The sequence below is a fragment of the Temnothorax curvispinosus genome, unplaced genomic scaffold (assembly GCF_003070985.1).
Source record: "Temnothorax curvispinosus isolate PA1 unplaced genomic scaffold, ASM307098v1 QBEX01008409.1, whole genome shotgun sequence".
NCBI classification, from domain to species: Eukaryota; Metazoa; Arthropoda; class Insecta; order Hymenoptera; family Formicidae; genus Temnothorax; species Temnothorax curvispinosus.
This window is the reverse complement of record NW_020218189.1, coordinates 174,340-188,306: the sequence shown is the minus strand read 5'-3', so window position 1 is coordinate 188,306 and position 13,967 is coordinate 174,340. Positions and strand designations below refer to the sequence as shown.

The window sequence follows — 13,967 nt, the reverse complement described above, 5'->3', positions numbered from 1 at the left end:
TTTAATGTGTATGTATGTACGTCGTATAAGCACGCGTTCCGATTCTTCACATGTTTTTTTTGTATCGCGAGACTCATGCTCATGGAGCTAGCGGAAAATCTATCTTGAGTCTTGAATTCTGATCGCGGGGTAGGTGAAGTGCGGTGAAGGCAAGAGAGGTTTTGGGTTTGGGAACTCCTCGGACATGGGCAACACCTCGGACGGTAAGGAACGACGATCGTCACCAAGATCCCAGGATTCCTGGATCCCGATATCCCATCGCGACGTGTTTTTCCACGCGCATAAAGGCTTATTAATTCGTGCCTCGAAACCTATTGGGGAAACGTAGTAAACGTACGTACGATATTTATACATATTTATATATCCTATCGCGGCGCATCGAGTGTCCGCGTCGTAGTCGGCGCGTGAATGGGCATGAATACATCGGCGAATGTTTTAGAAAAAAAAAAGGGCGACGCTGCCAGGGTACCGGGCGACTCTGTTTACATTCGCGGCGCCCATAGGATATCTTTTTCTACGCGATTATCGCTCCCTCAAGGACTTCTCAGATTTCCCTTTTTGTTTAGTGGCTGAGAGAAAGAGAGAGATAGAGATAGAAAGCAGGCTCTTGCGCGTCGCGCCGCGAGACGTCAGTCGCGCGCGGACGAAAGACGGGCAACGGACTTGTTTGTTCTTGTTTGACCCGTGGCTTATTGCGACACCCGGACGAATTTTCATCATCGACGAGTCACCCCGCGAGCGAGATCGGATGGGATAAGGCCTGTGACTTATTTGCGAGCCCTGATGCTCGCTTTCCTCCCTTTGGCGGGACCAACGACGAAGGCGGTTTTTGATTGACGATTTCGCGGTTTCTCGGAAGGTAATGCGGGACGCACACAGATATTATTCCTTAATTCTGATTTAATCGGTGCTCATTGTTCAATCTGCAAGTCTGCAAGTTGCTTTTCACGTGTCGACTGAGATTGGCAAGATTCTAGAGACAGTGATGACTGTGATGAGCAACGCTTTTTGCCCTTTGTCGGTTTTAGATCGTCGCGTTGTTGACGTTGGATTAAATAAACATGCGATATGCTTGTATAAACATTTTACAGTTATTACGATTTTAAGTAAGCTAGGCGTGATTTTTTAACGATTGTGTTTAGCAGTTCTTCGAAATGTTGATTGTGAAGCATTTTATTGCCGTAATTCGATGATGCGATAAACGTTAGATATCTTCTCTGTCGTGGATACCTTGAATTTTAAACAGAGATTTTTCCATAAAAATTGAACGAAGACTGATCTTTGCGATTGATTCTTTGCATTTCTTTAAAATTGAAGAATGAGAACGTGATCAACATCTGTTTTATTAACTCATGTATTTTTTGCATTCTGTATTGAAAATACGATATAGAAAGGAAGCAATTCAGATCTTATAGCTATGGCTAATTTAAACGTCAAGATAATGATAAAATATCACAATTTATAAAATTTGAAATGTTGAATTTGTTAAATACAATTTGCGAATTTTGCAGATATTTTTCAATAATTATATACACAATGGTTTTTTAAATAATCTGTATATGAACTGCTATTATTGATAAGTGAATGGTTGACGCAATAACATTAAATAAACATGCGATACGTTTGATTATGATGTGGACCTTTATTATGACTTTAAATGAGCTAGGCTTTGTTATATATTTAGTTTAATACAATCAGGAAATTGTATTCAGCTAAATACATAGAAAAGTTCTTTGAAATGTTTATCATAAAATATTTTATTTCATACAGTTAATCAGGGACAAATAATTCAGCATATTATTTTATCTTCTCTCTTTCTCTCTCTCTCTTTCTATATATATATATATATATATATATATGATATAATTTTATTTAAAAAATAGCCAAACATATTAAACATTTTTATCAATTATATTGTTTACTGGCTAAAAGTTCGTACACATTGCAGCAGAGTATGCGGGCACAGAACTGTGATGATATCAGGGAAAGGATGAAGAATAACGTATATACATCTTCTATGAAGTCCTTCAAAACCGTTTTTGTAGAAGATACAAATATTTCTAAGGAGGAAACTATTGCGAGTCAAGCTGCATTGCACAATGTCCAGCTTATACGGAATTTGCCTAATATTTTAAGAAGCAGTAATACGAAAACGCCCAAAAACCGGAAACTATCGGACAAGATCGACACCTCCTTCATATTCAGTACGGAAGACGGAAATACCTCTTTGGAATTAAATACGACGTCATCCAGTATTGATTTAGATATGGAAGCCAATTATAACAAAACCACTTCACCAAAATCGCACCATCAAAGGAAGCAAGTGCACAATCCGTTGAACATACAAGATATTTCCGATTGCAACAATAATAAAAGTAAAAATATACTGCCAAAAATTGATCAGTTCGATGAATTATGTTTGTTAGCAAGTCGCGAAGAGAACGTACCAGCGAAGAGAACGAAGTATAATGACAAACAGAAAAAACGTTCGTCTGATAAAAAGACGAAAAAAGTAACACCTCGCAAAGCTGGCAGCAAAACGCGAGTGTCATGTAAAAAGCCGGACGCTTTAGCCACTATTCCAGATGTAAAAATTATGAACACCATAGTGCAAAATACTAATAATTTTTTCGAGAATGATTTACTTACTCAGCCAGTCTGCAACCCTAATTTTTCAAATATAAATGTAAACGATTTACATGACATTGCAACAAAATCGGTTGAGCCATTTAATGTTTTCTATCGCAACAACGAGGTTTACAATTTCGAGAAAAAATATGATGTGAATCTTAATGATATTTCTTACAAACCAACGGAGTTTAACGCAGTGCAGCCTAAAGTCATCGAAAGAGATATTACGAGTTACGAGTTTCCAATGATAGATAATAATTTGCAACAAGAGTCGAAAGACAAGAACATTGACTCTTTTTTATATGAACCTAAAGTATTGTATTCTTGTTCTTGTGCAAATTGTATGTCACATGACAAAGATATTATATTTTATGAAGATCCAGTTTCAACCTTTACAAGCAGTGACGACACACAAGAACCTTTCATGTGTGATTTGTATACAAATATGTATGACTTTTATTTTAATGATTACTCTCATATATTTGATGATAATTTAATGGGCTTTGAAGAGACAAATCTTTACTGTGGAGAATTTGGCGAGAACAATATTACGAAGGAAATTTCGTACACTGGCGCTAAGAGTACAACAGAACTAATTGAAAGCAGTGCAAACATGTCGTCTGTTGACCAAAATAAATTACAAAATTTACAACCTTGCCATATTGATAGAATACAAGATTGTGTAGGATCATGTCCTACAGAACTTGTTACATATCCCAATGGAACAACAAGAATGGACAATGTAAAAACAGTTTTGGACGATATGGATACCTCCAATTTAAATTCGAAAAACTTTTCGATGAACGAAAGCGAAATAATTTCTCAAGATGAACTGATTCCAACCAACTTCAAATGTCAGACACCGAAAAATAAAAAAGGTAAATAAAAGAAGAGAAATAAAATAATTGCAATAAATTATTATTTCGAGTTTTTCTATGAATTGCTTACTTAATAAATATATATAAATATTATTTTTACTTTAGATTTATGTATTTATCGGTGTTCTGAATGTGGGAAATTATTTAATAAAAAGCCTCAGTTATGGAAACATTTTACTCGCTGTGACTTTTACAAAGAGAATTTTAAATGCCATATCTGCAGTAAAACATATAGGTAAGAATATAAAGATAAATATTGAATGTGTTTTCTTGCTGTTTATAGTTATATAAATATATCATATAGTTATAAATATATAGAATGTGTTTTATGTACATACATGTTATTAATACATTTACAGGCATAAGTCGTCATTAGCTCAGCATTTACGGATAACGCATAACGTCTTATATGGTCTTCACGACAAGTTCTATACTTGTAACAAGTGTTCAAAATCATACGTCAGATTTCGCGCTTTTCAAAGGCATCTGCTTCTTCATGATGATTAGTAAGTCTAATTAAACGTCACTGATAACTGATTTCTAATGTGACGTTTTTAAACTGAGATTGCCATTAAGAAATTGCGAAAATCGTACTTGACATGAACATTATAGAAGTGCACATAGCAGTACAATGTGTTAACTGTTTGTTCGATATATATTTAACTCGACAGATAATTTCAGATTTTACGGATAATTTTACTTTTTGATAAGCTGATACTTAATTTTTTATATTTTTTGTTATTATTTTTGTTATCAGTTATTTAGAAATGTTCCTCTTTGTGTAAATTTTCTTATTAGTGTTTTCTACTAGACCTTTTTTTAGTTTACAGTGTATTGCAGCAGGTCTTATTACTACTGTATTTCTATGCATCACAGATTCTTCATTTTGACAAGAATTCTTCATTTTAAGCTTTAAATATGTAAATAATAACAGATCTCGATTACATAATTAATTCTACATGGGTTTTATTTTAATAAATATTGACTTAAAGATAAAATAAAATATTTAATATTAAAAAGTAAAGAAAGTATAGGTAAAAAATTAAATTTTTATAATTAAGAAACTTCAAATTTTTCAAGGAAAATATTGAAGGAGTGGAAGTACAGTAGTAATAAACATTAATCAAACAAAAATTGAGGGCTTTTATTTATATATTTTTATGCAAAAGATTCTAAAGTATATAAGTTGGGTATAACATATTTTACTAATATTTGACTGAGATTTGACTAATATTTGATTAATATTTTGTTCCTTTTTATGCGTTCTTTTTACTTTAATTTACTGAAATGTATCGTCAAAGTTTTTCTCTCTGTAACTACATTTTTTTTTGTCCTGAAGATGAGAATAAGTTATAAACTTGCGAGTATTTGGCAATTTATTTCGGGGACATTATGTATGTTTAGTAATTTCATTTAGCATATATAAAGAAGTACATATTTTATATTTTTTATATTATAACGATGCATCAAAATTTGATATTTGTGTATGTATCCATTTAATACTAGTATATTATTATGCCGAACGTATAGCCAATAAATAAATATTACTATAAGTTTATATCCTTGAAGAACTAAAGCATTTGCCTAATAATTGTAAAACCAAATTATTAATGGTTTCTTTACTTGTATACGACTGAAATTAACAATTAAAACTGTTATCATCAAGTAAAAATAAAAGAAAATGTGGCAATACTCTTAGGGTGCGTCCCACTTAACGCTCGCAACGCTCGTGGAATTATTTCATCCTTGTTGTTTGTCAAATGTTAAATAAGGACGAAATGATGCTTGCGAGCGTTGTGAGCGTTAAGTGGAACGCACCTTTAATATGTAATCTTTCCCATAAAGATACGAAAAATATAATTCCATGAAGATATGAAGGTATATATGGTTATTTATTTTAGGATATTTTAGGAGATACGTATCGTTTCATAAGGCATGAAAAGCAAACATATATTACATGTAGGAATCTTTCATGTAATCGTTTTTGACATTATACCATATCATTCTAAACTATTGTAGTAAATGTATTGAATTTATTACATGCGTGAAACACGATTATCCTACAATTGAATGTGTGACAGATCTAAAAAATGGATGCCTCTTTTAAGAAAATGATAGAAAATCATACATTATTGCAGGACGAATTATTAATTACTAAATTTTAAATGACATTGCTGAATCATGTATTTATAACATTAACACATGTCTTAAAAATGCTCACGTTATTAATGAGTTTACTAATGTGACTTAATTCGTACAAAAAATAGTATTTAAATTTAAAATGTCATTTTATTTGTAAAATTCAAATAGTAATTAAGCCTTGCAGGGGGGAGGGGGTTCCAGAAGATTCAATATAAAGTCCAAACAAAATCTTGAATTTTTTTTTATCGTATAAAATTAATCGCATTTGTTGCTTCACTTTCTTGCGTAGAATTTGAAAAATAAAATTTGGATTAATTGTGAATTTTGAAACGTGTCGAGTAAATTAATTATTCGTATAGTTGCAATATTAAAATGTTTATGTTTAAAAACGTTGCGATAAAATATCTTAACAACTAGTATGATATATTTGTGTTAATGCAATGTTGTATATTCACAAAAGACTTTGTTCCCAAAAGTAATTTTCAACAGCAAAATTCGTAGTTTTGCATTTTTTTATAAGTATAGGAAGAATATACAATATCTACAAGAACATTAAAGTTGTGGTAAGTGCATGCACCATATATTTTTTATTTTAAACAATATAATTGCGATTAATTTAAAATTAAAAGTCTTATTCATTATTAATTTAATAATTAATACTTGAAATTTAATAAATAATTATTGAATTCTAAAATTGATTATACATATATATTGGAAAGTTAATTTTGTTTCAAAGACACGTCAAAACGTTGATTTTTCAATAAAATCAAAACGCACAGAATATCAAATTATTACTATTATTAAATATTTGAGGTTATGAATTTGACAAATTGCTTCATAAATCTTATTGTAATCAATTTGAATACGCCGCGTTTAATATTCTCAGCAATGAAATGAAACCGACATCGTGACGTCATTGTGACGTCACGCAACTTAGAAACGCGGGCGACATGGCGTCACCTCGTCTCTCGTCTCCCCTTCGTCTTTCCTGACGTTATTTCGTGAAAAGAAGGTAGGTTCAACTTTGTATTTCGAGAAAATATATCTTTCGAACGAAACAGTCTTGAAAGTACATACGATTAATCGATAAGGGAATAAGGGAACTTCCGAGATGCTCGTAATAATTCAGGATTCAGTGAGTCTTGCGAAAGAGTACGAGCAGAGCTCCTCCGTTTCAGCTTTCCGCCAGCTTTCTACGGCTAAAAATCGTGAGATAGTAACATTCGATAAACCATGTAATCGATTTATTTTGAATAGCAAACACATGTGCTACGTATAAAGTTAAATGAATAAAATCTACCTTTCTCTGTAACAAATTTATCTTTTAACGTTTGTTATAAATTTATTATAGGTATTCCGAGTTCATCTCGCTGCGGAGGAAGGAGGGTCAACGCGTATAAAAGATGCACGCAACCGTATCGTCGGTTTATTTCGATTCAGTCAAGCTTACGGCGGGACGCTCCGCTCTCTCAAGGTGTGTGTGTGTACCGCAAATGCGCGTTCAAAGTTACAGAGAAGTCGGCCGCACCGCACATAACGTTACGCATTCTCGTCGAGTGAGCCATAATAATACTCGGGTTCCGACAATAAGCATGCTGAAATAAACGAAACAATTTCTTCACCAAAACGACATAGTACGATTTAATTATAACAAAATTCTACTCATTATATTTCACGCGTTTTAAATATGATTAGTTTATATAAATATCCTAATATGACACACATACATATGTATATACATATTAAAAAAAAAATATATATATATATATATTTTTTTTTTCTTATTGGAATATTTTAATTGATATCTTTAGTTTATCATATTTCCAATAGGAAAATAATGATTATTTAATGAGCCATGATGTAAAGGATTGGTATTATAATATATTATAATTAATATCATTATGAGTAATTGAATGGTACACTATAATTAATATTGATGATTTAAAATACAGTATAATAGATTCTCTCTTGAAAATAATATCTTTATTTTGATACATCGCAATCTTTAAGCTGTATATTTTTATTTTAATACATCGCAATTTTTTAAAGTAATAACTAGATATTAGTATAAGCTATAAGCACTATAGTGTATGTTTTAAAACGAATTAAATATTTATGAATGCCTTACGCATAAAAAATAGAATTGAACATATTATAATTAATTCTTCTATGAAATAAATAGTAAGTGACACTACTGATTAATTAATAAATTAATTGTAGTATATAAATTGATATTCCGTAATTTCACTGAATTAAACGCGATGGTAGATATTTTTACGTGAGATAAAAATAATTAACATATTTGTCATAATGATTAAATAATAATGACTAAATATAAAATAATTAAATTTTTATATTTATAGATATATTTATATTTATAGATATATGAAAGCTCTCTATATAAAAAAATTAAATCTAGATAAATTTGCAGGTGCAGCACCGGAGGATTCGGTTTGAGCCAAGCAGAATCAGCTTGAAGGTAGAGTTTACATTTATTTTAATACTTTACAATCAAAATTTAATAATTTTAAATATATATCTTTTAACATTATTGAGTAATTATATAAATTTTTAATATTTAATATACCTATGTAAATATATTAAAATCTCTCTTTCTTTCTTTTTTTTCTGCAAAAGTAATCAATATTAATTTAAGAATAATTATTATATTCGTTAATTATTTATATACTGCTTTTAACTTATTATTTAGTTGTTTCTAGTTTGCTATTGTAATTACTAAATTTTTACATATAAAAAATATATTTTGCTTACTTTAGGAAAAGACATATGTCTAATTAAAATCTAATTGGGCAACGTTACCATTTTTTTTAGGGATCTAGATGCGAGATGTGGTCGGTTTCAGTGTTGCCGATATTGGTGAGTAGAATTTAGGTACAGGTGATGGTTTCTTCTTGCTGAAATCATTATATCTGAAATCAGTGCGATTTATTTACGTATAGATTTTCATATGCAGATATATAAACTTGCATAAGAAACATTGAACGAGATAACAAAATGTTATTTAACAATAACTTAAGATATTGGTTTAAATTTTTTTAACAGTGCACGATTTTTGTTAAATAATATTTGCAACGAAGTTGCGAAATTGAGCTTTATATTATGAGATGAGGCGATCTTCGCAAAAATATTGCAAGGGCGGTGTTGTCATATAGATATTGCGAAGTAAGATAATGTTTGCAAAAATATTCCAGAGCAACGCGAGTATAAATTAAATTTATATTAAAAGTTCCAAATATTTCGTTTCACGACACGTAATGTATTTTAAATTTAATTTATAAACATTTTGCTATAAATTACTATTAAAAAATTTGTGCATTTTATGTCATAAATATTTTTTTTCTCCAAAAAATTCCTATGTTAAATCGTGAATTTCGCACCGCGAGTGCATTGTATGTCAAGTGGTATAAAGTGGAGTACGATGGACATATAGAACTTTTTAATCAAATTTATGAACTTTGTTTTATAAATATTTGTTTATTTAATTGACTGTTAAATTACAAAGTAATTAAAGTTGCAACTCCACAATTTTCGTGTCGCGAGTGTATTGTATAGAAGCGAAGTGAAGTGCAATCAACGTGGGATGACCACTACTACTACAACTACTATTAGACCATTTCCGGATGTACTTACAGCGGAAGATGCATCGATGGACGTCGAGGGACATTGCAAAATGATGAGTACCGTATTTCAATTAATTTCACATTTAGTTTTAGTCTGTTCTTTTCTAGTTATATTTTTCCCGCATTTTATTTTTTTATCACTTTATAATATCAAATATTAATAGAAAATTGATGCTTTATTTTTAATTATTTGGATCCAAAATATAAAATAATTTTCTTACTTTCTTTGTCATTTTTTCTAATAATTTAAATAAAACATTGTATAAGCAAAATTTATAGATATATAAATGTAAATGTATATACATATTATATACACAGAATATATATACAGAGTATTTTATATAAACTTTTCGGGAGTCTTCAAAAATATTATACATATAAGCAACTAAAAAGAACAGATTTTACTGCATGCGTGGTACTTGCAATATTCACAATAATCGCACTGATTTCTGATATCAACAATTCATGCTTTTTTCAAACCGATATTTTTTATGTCGTGGTAATGTTTACTTTTTATGTGTATATTTTTAAAAACTATGAAACATATACGTGTATGTAATGTACATGTATAATATGCATTATACTACATATATGTCAGAGAATTAAATATAAGATCATCTATAAATCTGCATCTCTCATTCTTTAAACAATTAATTGCGTCAAATGTAAATTATGTTGTTGTTACATCGCCCGGGAAGCGGAAAGGGAAAATTTCCCTTCCGATTGGCTCGTGATTCCGATCACGAGGCCATTCCGCGAAAATATCGTCTGTTCGTCGCACTATTTACACGTCGGGTTCTCAGTCGTAAATTGTAACGAGGCCCCGTCACGTAGCTCGTCGAATTTACTGACGATCGTGCCGCGACGGGTAAAGGGCGGCCTCGCCTTTTTAACGACGTACGATATCAGTACGGTGGCCCGTTAGTACGTCGCCTCCGATATTGTGACGCAGTATCGACCGTGCGGAACTCATCTCGCCAAGATGCCGTGTTATCTCAGCGGTGTAATCTTCGCGGCCCCGATCGGCATTGTATCTAGAAGCGGCGGGGCGAACTGTTCTCGACAAACTTTAATTAAATGAAATTTTAAGCTGAGTGTTGATACATTTCGTAATCCCTGCCAGTTTACACGATAAATTTAAATTTCAACGTAGTGAAATCTGGTCGTCCTAATACGGCCTCGTCCTCAAGCTTAAGTTTAGCTTGTGTAGCAACAGCATGATGTATTGCATTATTTTAGAGAGATATCTATGTCTTTTCTTTGAAAAAAGAAATGGGAAAAAATTCTCAAATTCTATTCCACAGACAGTCTAGTCGAAATTGATATGAATGAATAAGTTGCTTTTGTCGAATATCGATAAATTATTCTTTCTCTTACGATGTGAAAAAATTAATTATAAATAGGGCAATTAGGCAATTATATTATGATGTAGAGGTCATGTTAAAGATAAAAGCAATTACGAAGATCGATACTTACTTATTTAAACATAAAAAATCATGGAAGTATTTTTATAAACATTAAATCGAATCGAAAAATTGTGTCTATGACAAAAAAATAACGCTGTTAAACTATTTATTACAATTTAGACGTGTAATTCATGATAATTACAAATGAAGAAAATCACAAATTTTATAAATTGCGATAAACAACTTACTGGTAGATACCTTGTCATTCTGAAAAGTAGAAATAATAAAAAAAAAAAGGTAGTCTTGGGGATAGTCTCGGAGATGTTGATAGCAATGTTCCCATAAAATATCGATATCACCCGCAGTATTGGCAAGTAAGCATGAATGTGAAGATACGAAAACGGAAAGGGAAAGAGAAGAGGAAGGTTATATCTATATTTTCTAATTTATCGTAATATCATTGGGACTACCCCTATGCCCATATCCCGTATCCGGAGTATGCGTAAGAGACACGCGCGCGCGCGCGCGCGCGCGTCTTTACCCTCGTGGGCCGCGTGTCACCCCGGACCCTCGTTTTCTCTCCCTCGTCGTCGAAAAGGGTGGTCCACGGTGGCGCCGTGTCTGGTCAAAACGGGAACGAAAGCTTGCGCCGGAACCGCGCAGATCCTCTCCTCAGTAGTTGCCCAGACGCTGTCACGGGCGTAGCTGGATGCTGGATCGTCTCTCTCTCTCGCGCGCGCGCGTGCCGCAGGGAGGCGCTTCCTTTTCTTCTTCCTCTTCCTCCTAATCACGTCTCGCGTCGCCCTCGCCATCGGCGACGTCGCCGTTGCTTGTCGTCATCATCATCATCACCACCGTCGTCGTCGTCGTCCCCGATCGCGGCGTCGTCGCGCACATTGACACGGCCCGATCGTCGCCCCCGTGATCTAGGAGAAGGTGCCGTAGAAAAGGGAGGCCGACGACGAAAGGATTTTTCCTGCCGGCGTGACCGTGGAGGAGGGGGGGAGAGAGAGAGAGAGACAGGCAGACAGATAGAGATAGACCGAGATAGAGAGAAGGAGGGAGAGAGAAAGAGAGAGAGAGAGAGAAACGGACAGGTGGACCAAGACAGGAAAGGGGAGAAAGGTAGACGGAAGGAACGAAGGGATATAGAACAAGATAGAGACCGACCGACCGACCGGCCGCGGCGGAGGGAGGTGTTGCTCAAGAAGTGCTCTGTGTATGGTGCAGTGCGGTGCTGTGCTCGAGAGAGAGAATGGCGTGGACGGATTTCGCGTGTATCTCGCCGTGACGTGGGAAGGTAAGAGAGAGCGCCGCCTTACGCATTAATCCCTTCTCCTTCTCTTTCTTCTTTCCTCCCGACGTTTCGTTTCTTTCTCTTTCGTCACGTTGCTCCGAGCTCCGAGACGGTCCCCGGAGACTAGTTCGTTCCGTTCAGCAGGTTCAGCTTCTCATTGTCTCCAGTCGCGTCCGACCGGCGCGATCGACAACTCCAAATCTGCTTCGCGCTCCGCTTCCAAATCGGCTGTGATTTTCGCGACGCTCAAAAGGACGATCGTCCATCGGCTCGACCGGCACGTCGCGTCGCGTCGCGTCGCGACGCCGCGCCGCGCCGCGCGGTGCGTCCTGTCGCGTGCGCGTCTGACGCGACGCGTGCTGTTACCACTGATGGCTGTAAGCTCCGGCTGTAACAAGCGTCGGCCTCGCTAACAAACCACCTATAGCGATCGCGTTCGCGATAGGTCTGTCTAGGAGTTAATTCTCAAAAGAGCGGGTATTTCTCACAACGTGCCGCGCCACATGACAAAGAAACTATATTGCCGTACTTTCCACTGAAGATCGCTTCACTTGTAAGCGTTGACTTTAAGATTAACGTGAGGAATTTAGTGAAGCGAGAAATTTCGTCACATTGACACATTCGAAAGTGAAAAAAATACCAATTTCGCGAGAATGTCGCGATTTAAATTCAGTTTCCCTCGAATTTCGTTACGGATGATAACAATGTGATCTTGCGTACGATTAGCGTTAGTTTATCTTTGCTGTAAAAATAAATGTCATTTAATGCTTGTCGAAGAAATTAAAGTGTCGAATTAAATTGTTGTATGTATTATACTTGCATGGTGATTATACATTTCTTAGTTTTTGTAAAAATGTATATAAGATTACAAAACAACGCAGGATATTCGTTGCAATAGTACAGATAAAAATTTTAAGCTCTCTATATTTATTATTTATCTCTAAAGATCATGTACGTCACACCTTTTGACTTCTAAATGTGACGATAAAAAACGGTCGTAGAGTTCTTGCCTTGATGCATGATCGAAATAAAGGAAGTAGTGGGCATTTCCGCGAAATATAAATGCCTGACTATACGTCTTCGTATATCTCCGCGGCCTATAAGAAAATGTTTAATTTCGCGGATAAAATTTACGACTGGCGCACCCGCATAGTCAGCGAATTTCACCTTTGTTGTTAGCCTCTGGCGCGCGGAGTGTACGATAAAAAAAAAAGGAAAGAGTGCTTCGTTACCGTATTATTTATGAGGAAAGAACTTATTTATCTTGACGAGGGGTTGTTGGTAGGGGCTGAGAGAATAGGGCCGAGACTCAATAAACGAGAATACCTCGGTGTAAACGTGGCGTGTAGGCGAAGATCACACGTGACGCCAATCGATATCCTCTCGAGTATAATCTCTTTTGCGAATCTGACGTTCTTGTCTCTATTACGTGGTAAACACATTGCCTGATCGTACGGCACGAAGGAAATTGAGTTTAGAAATATTTATTCGCAGTATTTTTTCGTAGTTGACGGTTTGGAAATATATACGTCGATGTAATCGCATATATCGCAAAATTAAAGAGTTGAATTATAGGTTCGGTTTTTGCAAAAATAAATGCTTTTATTTATATTCGGTCCATTACACAGGATTTCCCATTTTAATCAGTTCATGCAAATATGATATGCAAAGTCGTAGAGTTTCAAGGGAAATATGTATATGTGTCACATAATATATGTGTATAGGTATGTATATCTATTTTATTGGCAGAGGTGTGCAAAGAGAGATTTTTCGTTACTTTTTTAAACAAAATTATATATTCTGTTTTTAATATAATATTGTAGCTTTAAAAAAGACAAACAATGACGAATATGAGTTGTATATTATTTTAGAAATTATAATGAAGATTACTGCGGGCTTGTTAATGAACCTGACCGCACAGAGAAATGTAAAATTCTGACACCTCTGTTTTGTAAATTTTGTACATATATTT

The 13,967-nt window shown here is 34.2% G+C and overlaps 2 protein-coding genes and 1 long non-coding RNA gene across 7 annotated transcripts in view; 2 read left to right on the top strand and 1 right to left on the bottom strand.

Moving 5' to 3' along the window:
• The first annotated feature begins 171 nt into the window (after positions 1 to 171).
• On the top strand, positions 172 to 4,453 carry LOC112457899 (zinc finger and SCAN domain-containing protein 12-like). Of its 4 annotated transcripts, XM_025021207.1 has the most exons (5): positions 212 to 333; positions 567 to 859; positions 1,949 to 3,509; positions 3,615 to 3,744; positions 3,869 to 4,453. In XM_025021207.1, exons 3-5 carry the CDS (start codon positions 1,955 to 1,957, stop codon positions 4,014 to 4,016), a joined length of 1,833 nt encoding a protein of 610 aa, XP_024876975.1. In that variant the 5' UTR covers positions 212 to 333; positions 567 to 859; positions 1,949 to 1,954; the 3' UTR covers positions 4,017 to 4,453. The 4 variants fall into 4 exon arrangements, with proteins under 4 accessions (XP_024876978.1, XP_024876975.1, XP_024876977.1 ...); XM_025021210.1 differs by lacking the exons at positions 212 to 333; positions 567 to 859 and adding an exon at positions 172 to 203; XM_025021209.1 differs by lacking the exon at positions 567 to 859.
• Positions 4,454 to 7,172: 2,719 nt separating this feature from the next.
• Positions 7,173 to 13,967, bottom strand: part of LOC112457906 — a 26,004-nt gene continuing 19,209 nt past the window's right edge. Inside the window, exons 2-3 of the long non-coding RNA XR_003041164.1 lie at positions 8,472 to 8,566; positions 7,173 to 7,246 (exon numbers count right to left, since the gene is read on the bottom strand). This is a non-coding gene — a long non-coding RNA (uncharacterized LOC112457906). The remainder of the gene's footprint in view (positions 7,247 to 8,471; positions 8,567 to 13,967) is intronic.
• Positions 11,391 to 13,967, top strand: part of LOC112457903 (two pore potassium channel protein sup-9) — an 83,014-nt gene continuing 80,437 nt past the window's right edge. For both annotated transcript variants that reach the window (XM_025021217.1, XM_025021216.1), the window contains exon 1: positions 11,391 to 11,998. The gene's annotated coding sequence lies outside the window, so the exon portion shown is untranslated. The remainder of the gene's footprint in view (positions 11,999 to 13,967) is intronic.

Bases quoted from the DNA above. Each gene is read 5' to 3' on its own strand.
- LOC112457899 (XM_025021210.1), top strand. From the start codon at position 1,955: ATGCGGGCACAGAACTGTGATGATATCAGGGAAAGGATGAAGAATAAC. The intron at 3,510-3,614 runs GTAAATAAAAGA...TTTTTACTTTAG, and splicing joins GACACCGAAAAATAAAAAAG to ATTTATGTATTTATCGGTGT. The intron at 3,745-3,868 runs GTAAGAATATAA...ATACATTTACAG, and splicing joins ATCTGCAGTAAAACATATAG to GCATAAGTCGTCATTAGCTC.